At 36.0% G+C, this 10,466-nt stretch overlaps 1 protein-coding gene across 1 annotated transcript in view; it reads left to right on the top strand.

The window, feature by feature from the left end:
* The window catches only part of LOC125257018 (EKC/KEOPS complex subunit TP53RK-like), a 4,208-nt gene extending 1,017 nt beyond the window's left edge, over positions 1-3,191 (top strand). Inside the window, exon 2 of the mRNA XM_048173423.1 lies at positions 2,269-3,191. Coding sequence (XP_048029380.1) covers positions 2,269-2,741 — 473 coding nt within the window. The 3' untranslated portion in view covers positions 2,742-3,191. The remainder of the gene's footprint in view (positions 1-2,268) is intronic.
* Positions 3,192-10,466: the final 7,275 nt, after the last annotated feature.

Raw genomic sequence — 10,466 nt, 5'->3', positions numbered from 1 at the left:
TGCAAGAAAACTATTACACTGCTCATCAAAACTGCATTTGTTTTTACAGCGAAAAAACGATTACATTTTTATATGCTTTATGTAATATTTTTTTTTATTAGTGATGCACCTATTTTGATTTTTCATGGCCAATTACAATTTTTTTTTAGAAGCAAATTGGCTGATTCTGATACTAGTTGCAGGTTTAATAAAGCAAATTTGTTTGTTGTTTATTTGTTCAAAAAATAGCTCTTTGATATTAGAGGCAAACACTGCATTTTTATCACAATTCCAACAAAGATGTTATGCATATGAGCGTGAGCAGTTGATTTTATTTTAAATTACTGTATAATTTCAAGATTAACAGCAAAAACAGCATGGTCTGACTTTAGCTTTGTGAAATTATGCTACATAAGACACTTGCAGAAAACAAAATCAGCTGACGGCCTGAATGAAAATGCAAATTCACTCTCTGACAGTAGGTGGCGCTTATGGAACAGCAGTGATATAGCGTTTCCATGGTTACAGCTATACACAAAGCAGCGCTGCATTTATAAATAGAGGAAAAGCCATCAAAACTTTTCTGAAGACAGTTCCCTTCAGAGATACATTCACCCTCAACCCCAATTTAATTTTTATATTATTCTTCCTATTTTTGGCGAACAGTGAGCTTGTGCATGGTGCAGTATTTTCTCTGCTGGCGCGTCTGTTCTCCTCTGTCCATATTCAGTGTGTGCCTGTGTTAACGTCCTGTTTACAGACATCGTAAATATTTCCACACAAATTAAATTTTGGGAAATTATTACAAAGCACTTTGTTTGCCAACCCGGAAATAAAGATTGACCAAAATAAAACAAAAAAATGTTTGGATTTATGACCAGTGGACTAGTGCATCTCTATTTATTATTATGATTATTATTATTATTATATATAAAATCTTCCCGCGGGCCGGCTTGGACACCTTTGTGGGCCATATTTGGCCCTCGGGCCGTATGTTTGACACCACTACTATAGCTAATATTACAACAACATCATATCTTGGTTCTGTGAAACCGAGCATAACCAGTGTTACTCACGTATGGAGCAGAAACAACGCAACCTCGGCGTCCATTTTCAGGCCTTCCCGATTCAGTCTTTCCAGCGCTGGAAAGCTTTTACGATATCAACATGATATTCCTCTGACCATTTCTCTTTTGTAATGTCTCTCAGCCATCTCCCTTTCTACAGTCTTTCTTCAAATGTCCCTCTCGCTCATATTCTGTCCCGTCTCTCTCTGTCTGTAATTGAATCACCTTTTGACCCTTCTTGATATTTCTATGCCAGAAGTTTATTAATATCAACTTTTTAATCTGTTTGCAATCTTTGCATATGCTAACGTTAAGATCTTATAGTCTACGTTCATTAAAGTAGTGGGTCTTCAATTATCTGTCTGGATTTTGTCTAGTTTTGGTTTTAAACCAATAATACCTTGTTTTAAAGGGTTAGTTCTCCCAAAAATGAAAATAATGTAATTTATTACTCACCCTCATGTCGTTCCACCTTCGTTCATCTTCGTAACACAAATTAAGATACTTCGATGAAATCCGAGAGGTTTTTTTATCCTCCATTGAAAGCAACAAAATTAGCACTTTAAATGTCCAGAAATGTAGTAAATGTGTTAAAATAGTTGATGTGACTACAGTGGTTCGACCTTAATGTTATGAAGCGACGAGAATACTTTTTGTGTGCAAAAACAAAAAAAATGACATCGGGTGACTGATGTGACCCAAATTTTATCACAATGTAGGCAATTTTATTTACTCAAAACCATTTATATTCCAATATAATTGTTTTTTGCTGGAAATGAGGTTAACAGTACCCATAATTTTTTCATATTTCTCTACCAATTTTGATACAATAGGACAAAAATACAATAAAACGGATAAAAATGAAATGAATAGTGCTTTAAGTTTTAACAAAAGATACTACAGAATTAATAAAATTAATCAACAGTAAACTAAAAGTGCATATTCTCCACTGCATAAATTAAATATACAATAATTCTTACTAAAGTCACAAAATGCACTCAAGTCACGAGCAATTAGTGATTAATTAACAATATTGACAGCAGCATTAGGTTTTTTAGGGTGCTGTCACTTTGAGCTAATGCACAGATCCAGTATACTGACACATACTTTTGTCCCCACCTGATCACATTCACACTGTGTGTATTTGAGCAGTTAAACAATAAGATGTGATATACATTAATTACATCTACTCTGATTGACTTGTTTGTTTCCTTTGTCCCAGGTATCAACGCACCTGTTGTGTATTTCGTTGACTACACCACGCATTGTATTTTCCTGGAGGATATTATTCACTCTGTGTCGGTCAGAGACCACATTGCATCAGAACAAAACCCACAGCGCCTCCAGGCTCTAGCAGACAAGATCGGTGAAGTCCTGGCTCAGATGCATGACGAAGATGTCATCCATGGTGATCTCACCACCTCCAACATGCTTCTGATCACCGGAGCTGACCAGCAACATATTCACCTGGTTCTGATTGACTTTGGCTTGAGTTACATTTCTGCGCTAGCAGAAGATAAAGGAGTTGACCTGTATGTGTTGGAGAAAGCTTTTCTCAGCACTCACCCCAAAACAGAGACTTTGTTTGAGAGACTTCTGAAAAGTTACACGGCTTCATCTAAAAAGTCCTCGGCAGTCATCAAGAAACTGGACGAGGTTCGGTTGAGAGGACGGAAGAGGTCTATGGTTGGATAAAGCATAGTACACAATATATTTTTGCGTCACATGCTTTTTCTTTTTTTTTTCTTTTTATTTGAGCTTTAGTATACAAATATAATGTAATAAATGGTTTAAACTCAAATGATCAATTCATAATAGACAAATGTACACCCTTGACTGAAGACACCAACATTTACACATGGAAAGCTTCTGATTTTTTTTTTTTTTTTTTTTTTTTTTTTTTTTTTTTTTTTGAAAATGTTCATAATGAATGTTGTTCAAAGAGTGGTCTTGTTGTTCTTTAATGTAGTGTTTTATCTGTTGGTAAATATAAATAATAATATAGAGCAATAATTGCCAAAAAATTAGAGCTGAATATTTTGAGACCTACTAAAAATACATGTGATGCTAAACATGTAAATCAGCTTCTCAACAGGTTCAGATTTCCTCAACCTGCAAATGTATCCAATAAAGAACTGGATAAATTTCTTGTACTGTTGAAATTAATAATATATAGTTTCTAATATTAAAAACTTTATATGACCAGCACTGGTCATATAATTAGAACATCAAAAAGTTGATTTATTTCACTAATTCCATTCAAAAAGTGAAACTTGTATATTAATTCATTACACACAGACTGATATATTTCAAATGTTTATTTCTTTTAATTTATAACTGACAACTAAGGAAAATCCCAAATTCAGTATCTCAGAAAATTAGAATATTACTTAAGACCAATACAAAGAAAGGATTTTTAGAAATCTTGGCCAACTGAAAAGTATGAACCTGAAAAGTATGAGCATGTACAGCACTCAATACTTAGTTGGGGCTCCTTTTGCCTGAATTACTGCAGCAATGCGGCGTGGCATGGAGTCGATCAGTCTGTGGCACTGCTCAGGTGTTATGAGAGCCCAGGTTGCTCTGATTGTGGCCTTCAGCTCTTCTGCATTGTTGGGTCTGGCATATCTCATCTTCCTCTTCACAATACCACATAGATTTTCTATGGGGTTAAGGTCAGGTGAGTTTGCTGGCCAATTAAGAACAGGGATACCGTGGTCCTTTAACTAGGTGTACTGGTAGCTTTGGCACTGTGCAGGTGCCAAGTCCTGTTGGAAAATGAAATCTGCATCTCCATAAAGTTGGTCAGCAGCAGGAAGCATGAAGTGCTCTAAAACTTCCTGGTACACGGCTTCGTTGACCTTGGACCTCAGAAAACACAGTGGACCAACACCAGCAGATGACATGGCACCCCAAACCATCACTGACTTTACACTGGACCTCAAGCAACGTGGATTGTGTGCCTCTCCTCTCTTCCTCCAGACTCTGGGACCCTGATTTCCAAAGGAAATGCAAAATTTACTTTCATCAGAGAACATAACTTTGGACCACTCAGCAGCAGTCCAGTCCTTTTTGTCTTTAGCCACTTCTGACGCTGTCTGTTGTTCAAGAGTGGCTTGACACAAGGAATGCGACAGCTGAAACCCATGTCTTGCATACGTCTGTGCGTAGTGGTTCTTGAAGCACTGACTCCAGCTGCAGTCCACTCTTTGTGAATCTCCCCCACATTTTTGAAAGGGTTTTGTTTCACAATCCTCTCCAGGGTGCGGTTATCCCTATTGCTTGTACATTTTTTTTCTACCACATCTTTTCCTTCCCTTCGCCTCTCTATTAATGTGTTTGGACACAGCTCTGTGAACAGCCAGCCTCTTTTGCAATGACCTTTTGTGTCTTGGCCTCCTTGTGCAAGGTGTCAATGGTCGTCTTTTGGACAACTGTCAAGTCAGCAGTCTTCCCCATGATTGTGTAGCCTACAGAACTAGACTGAGAGACCATTTAAAAGCCTAATCAGCTAATTAACTGTTTGAGTTAATTAGCTGATTAGAGTGTGGCACCAGGTGTCTTCAGTATTGAACCTTTTCACAATATTCTGATTTTCTGAGATACTGAATTTGGGATTTTCCTTAGTTGTCAGTTATAATCATCAAAAATGAATGAATATAATATACAAGTTTTACTTTTTGAATGGAATTAATGAAATAAATCAACTTTTTGATGATATTCTGATTATATGACCAGCACCTGTATCTTTCTCTCTCTCTCTCTCTCTCTCTCTCTCTCTCTCTCTCTCTATATATATATATATATATATATATATATAGAGGTCACATGGGCCACATCTGCCATACACAGCAAGTCTCACACTAAAACCAGCTTTATGTGTGTGGGCCAGATACGGCCCATATGACCTTTACCGCTTCCAGAACTGAGCCATATGTGCCATAGTTGGCCCTGATGAGGCCCAAATATAAATGCTATCTGGGAAGTTTTTAATTTAATTGCCCATCCCCATCCCTATGTGCAAAGAAATCGTTTTTGAAAGGGAATGAGATTTACTTTAATGAGATTTATTATCTAATGTAGTTGACCGAGATAGATGGATGCTGTGAAATACAGTACACCAAACATACCTTATCACCAAGAGCTTTTCTCTCCTTTTTTCTTTTCTTTTTGACGTCTTGGGTAAGCACACCGCAGCCCGTTGTCTGCTGTGGATGGGTCGAGACTACAGTAAATAAGAATAGATAGGAATAGGTCTACAATAAATGATCTATGCCGAGGCTGGTCAGATGGCGGCCCCCATATCATCTTTATCTGGCCACCCAACTGGTTTTTAATGTTAAGAAATCCCTCGCAGTCTGATATCAAAGTGTCCTCTGAGAAAAAGGGGGGGCGTTCACAGACAACAGCATCCAGCGGTGAGTTTAACAACGGTCAACTTCAGGTAGAACCAGCATTCAGAGGTGAGTTTACATCCGGGGCCTGTACCATGATGGTAGATGAACAAACTCAGGGTTATAGGATTAGTTTCGAGTTGACAAAACCAAACCACTCCAATCCTGCTTTGTTGGTACCATGTTGCTGATCATCAACTTTCTCTGTCAACTCAGCCTTTGATCCTGAGTTTGTGGAGCGTGTGCACATGAATCCGTGACATCAGTGGCAAACAGCCAATCACATGCCTTGCAACAGAAATAAACTGTGATTCACTTCTCGCGAGAGAGCCAGCGTGATTCAAAACTCTTTCGCTGAAAATGAAGAATTTAATGCATTTACACTAATGGAAAATACTTGTCTGTGAAAGAGAACAAATAAAAGAAATTATCTTTTTCTATCAGTGCAAGTGAAAGTTGTGAAGTTAGTTTATATAGTTGATAATATATAGCGATAGAGATGAACATACAAGATCACGTAGTAATTTTTAAAGAGTATATTTACTCCTTATTTAGGCCTATATTAAATATGATCTATATATATTAATATTCATTGAAACGAAGTGCTTAATAACTACTGTTACACTAAACTTGCGTGTGTGTAATGGATTAATAAAAATATAGATCATATAATTATACAAATCATATAAATTATATTATCATTAAAACCAGACAATTTCATTGTTAAAACCCAGGATTGACACAAACTAATCTGAAACTTACCTGGGTAGCCAGCTAATCCAGCTTCATGGTACAGGCCCCAGGTCTCTGCTTTAGCAAAGAGTACCGTTTTAGACATAATTTCTATTAAAGGTGCCCTAGAATTGAAAATTTAATTTACGTTGGCATAGTTAAATAATTAGAGTTCTGTACATGGAAATGACATACAGTGAGTCTCAAACACCATTGTTTCCTCCTTCTTATGTAAATTTGATATGTGCAAAAGACCTCTGAAGAACAGGCAAATCTATATAACACAGACTGTGATGCAACAGTCGGGATCATTAATATGTACGCCCCCAACATTTGCATATGCCAGCCCATGTTCAAGGCATTAGACAAGGGCAGCCAGTATTAACGTCTGGATCTGCACAGCTGAATCAACAGACTTTATACAGGAAAGCAATCAAGAACAACAGCGAAAAATGGCAGATGGAGCAATAATAACTGACATGATCCATGATATCATGATTTTTTTAGTGATATTTGTAAACTGTCTTTCTAAATTTTTCATTAGCATGTTGCTAATGTACTGTTTAATGTTAAATGTTTAAGTTACCATTGTTTCTTACTGTATTCACGGAGACAATAGCTATTATTATTTTCATTATTAAACACTTGCAGTCTGTATAATTCATAAACACAACTTCATTCTTTATAAATCTCTCCAACAGTGTTTAACGTTAGCTTTAGCCACAGAGCATACTATAAAACTCATTCAAAATCAAATGTAAACATCCAAATAAATACTATACTTACATGATCTGATGACGAACACTTTGTAAAGATCCATTTTGAGGGTTATATTATCTTGTGAACTTTGTTATATTATATTGTGAACTTTGTTTATGCAATGTATTATAGAGTCGCGAGCTGGGGGTCTGGGAGCGCGAGTATTTAAAGGGGACACGCACTAAAAATGGTGCATTTTTAATGATGCCCCAAAATAGGCAGTTAAAAAATTGAATAATAAAAAATCTATGGGGTATTTTGAGCTGAAACTTCACAAACACATTCAGGGGACACCTTAGACTTATATTACATCTTGTGAAAAAGGGTTCTAGGGCACCTTTAAATGGAATACGATACATTTTACACAGATTTCATTCAAGCCATGATTTATACATACATTAGAGATTTAAATTCATTCCAAATAAGGCATACTTTCAATCAATCATTCAAAAGTTATCACTTACATGAATTGTGGGTGTTCTAAAGCATAACTGGTTACACAGTATGTGTGGACATGATAAAAAATGTATGCAGTTGAAAGATGTTTGCTAAGTCTGTTTCAAATTGTTTGGAACAATTCGATGCAGTTTTAGTTGTAGAACAGTCTTTGTTGGTTTTTCTGTAAAGTTAGGTCACTCAGAGAAACAGAACAGGTCTGCATTGTCTCTTTTGATATGGAGATCAAAAACTCTTTATCTTCTTGGTGACCATTTGGTTTGTCACAAATAGCTTGAGTTTGTCATATAAGCATGGGTGTCATAAAAGTACCTAGCAGGGTTTTTTCTGTAGACGGACTGGCGCCGAAAATTAGATTCTCTGAGTTTGGGTTTCTGGAATTATGTTTTGAAAGAATCATCTGAATGATTCATTTGTCTGGTTCATCCTCAGTCCTTACAATAGTAAGTGACACAGAGAACTGGCACTACATACCCTGTTCTTTTTTCATCAAATACTGTAAAATTGTAAATTGTGACATTGTAAATAATATTGTAAATTGTGTGAGGCGAACTTAAAAATCACATCTCTATTGATGCAATGCAGCCCGCCTCCAAAAAAGGTTGTAAGGAAAGTGGAAACCATGAAACAAGAGTGAAAACAGACGAGGCGTGTTAACCTGATCTAATTCAACCATACTAATGAGCAAAAATTACTTTAGATTAGATTTAGAAATAAGAGTGTTGAACTTCCTTCTCCTGTATCCTATTATTTTATAATCCAGAGCTGAAAGGTTTGTTTACTGGATAATGTCTGGGTAATGAGCTGCCAGTACTTTTTCTGTTCTATTTTTTACAATGTAGATTTATCAATATCAACTCCATGAACCATAATCTATAGGTGCTGTGCGATTTATAATAAAAAAAAAACACTGTTATTGTCACAGAATACAGATGAAGAGATGGACGGTAAAAACAGCACACTAATGAATAATTACATTTTTTAAAATTTGATTGCTATCTCAGTGAGCATCATTATTTTTATACAGTGGGTATAAAAAGTCTACATTCCTGTCACAATGTAATGGAAACTTGTTTCCACCACTGAATAAAAATGAAAAAAAAAAAAAAAAAAAGGTAATTCTGACTTTTTATCCACTTGCTAGTTTGACAACAGAAAGGCGCATGGTCCAAAAGTGTTACGCCTAGTCTCTTAATGAGTAATGGGTGTGTTTTGGGTGTAACATGCAATAAACCAATCAGAGTGTCATCTCCAATTTCCTTTAAAAGCCAGGTGTCCTTGTGCCATGGCAGATTGCTATTTATATAGACACCCTCAACCTGACGAATCAGTTTAAATACTTGTGTGTATTGCCACAATTGGTCAATTAATTAGCTATTTCTTTCATCATTACTGCACATAGGTAATTCTGATACATGCAATGACTATCTCTTATGACATGTAGGAATTTTTATTTTTATGTAAACAATAATCATTTTTAGGGCCCGAGCACTGATGGTGTGAGGACCCTATTGTAATTGTTCGGTCAACTATTCTTCTTCTCTGATATCAATCGCATTTTTGAGGGCCTAAACATGCTCGAAAACTCATTATACTTTGTAGACACATCAGAAGTTTTTGTCTGATATGGGTTTCAGAATTAGGTGTGGCAAAATGGCTCGATAGCACCACTTAAAAAAAAAAAATCAATTAAGCACCATTTGCTCTCCGTTTCACATACAGGTATGAAATTCGGATGTAACAGCCAAATACCTACAAAAAAAGTCCCTCAAGTGAGATATTTTGAATTTTCTCTTCAAAGTTTTTGCAGTTTTTACCATTTCCAGATGTTTTACTTTAACAAACTCCTCCTAGAGATTTTATCAGAACAACATCATATTTGGTCAGTCTAATCTAAAGGCCTTTGCTACATTAAATTGTGAAGATCTTGAGTTTTTGCTGAAGAACTGTAAAACTGTGAAACTGTAGTCCGTGGCGGCCTGACAAATTTTATGTTTCGCCATGAAAGAGAAAGTTGTTATAACTCAGGCATACAATGTCTGATCTGCCCCAAACTTCAAATGTTTTATTACAGTCTTGGCCTGAAGACATCTATATGACAATATTCAGATACAGTCATAGCGCCACCTGCGGGCAACAGGAAATTACATGTTTTACACTGTGATTAACTCCTCATAGAGATTTAACCAGAACCACATCATATTTGGTCAGTATAATCAAAAGGCCTTGACGATGTTAAAATGCAAAGATCATGTCCGATCTGCCCTGGACTTTTTGTTTCGCTATAACTGACTTTTTTTCAGAAAGATAATAACTTTGATATAAACTCCCAGCTGTGAGTTATAAAAGCAGAATTGCAGAATATAAACTCATAATTGCAAGAAAATATCAGAATTGTGAGCAGACGTTTTCCTCAGAATTGGACTTTATATCTCACAATTTCGAGTTTATATCACAATTCTGAGAAAAGAAGTGTAAGCTAGATGTAAGCTTGCATTTGTGAGGAAAAAAGTCGCAATTATCTTTAAAAAAAATTATTATTCTGTGTTGGAAACAAGCCATACCCAACCCTGTTCTAGGATACAAAAAAGTGAATAAAAATAAACACCTCAATGATGGTCAATGATGCTGCCTTCATGTGTTATCAGAAATGTCCTACTTCCCGCTTCTAAACTCATGATTACAGCAAAAACATTTATAAAGTACGTTTAAAGACACCACGGATTGATCCAAAGTGCTGTGCAGTATGCAAAAACAAAAGCTAAGAAATAAAAGTATGATTTATAAATGTCCAATAAAGCAGCAGTTTGTTGTTGGAAAGAACCGGAATCAAGGAGGACACCAGGTTTATTCTTGCCTATTTATTGGGAAAATCTTATCTTAAGGGTTAGTTCACCTATAAAATGAAATTTCTGTCATTATTTACTCACTCCCAAGTCGTTCCAAACCTATAAGACCTTCATTCATCTTCAGAACACAAAGGTTTTTTTTATCCCCTAAAAAAGCAACATAATTAATTACCACATTCAAGATCCAGAAAAGTAGTGAAGACATTGTTTAAATAGTCCATGTGACAACA

The sequence above is a fragment of the Megalobrama amblycephala genome, linkage group LG21, assembly GCF_018812025.1.
Source record: "Megalobrama amblycephala isolate DHTTF-2021 linkage group LG21, ASM1881202v1, whole genome shotgun sequence".
NCBI lineage: Eukaryota > Metazoa > Chordata > Actinopteri > Cypriniformes > Xenocyprididae > Megalobrama > Megalobrama amblycephala.
Note: the sequence above shows the minus strand (reverse complement) of the source record. Positions and strands in the feature narration are given on the sequence as shown.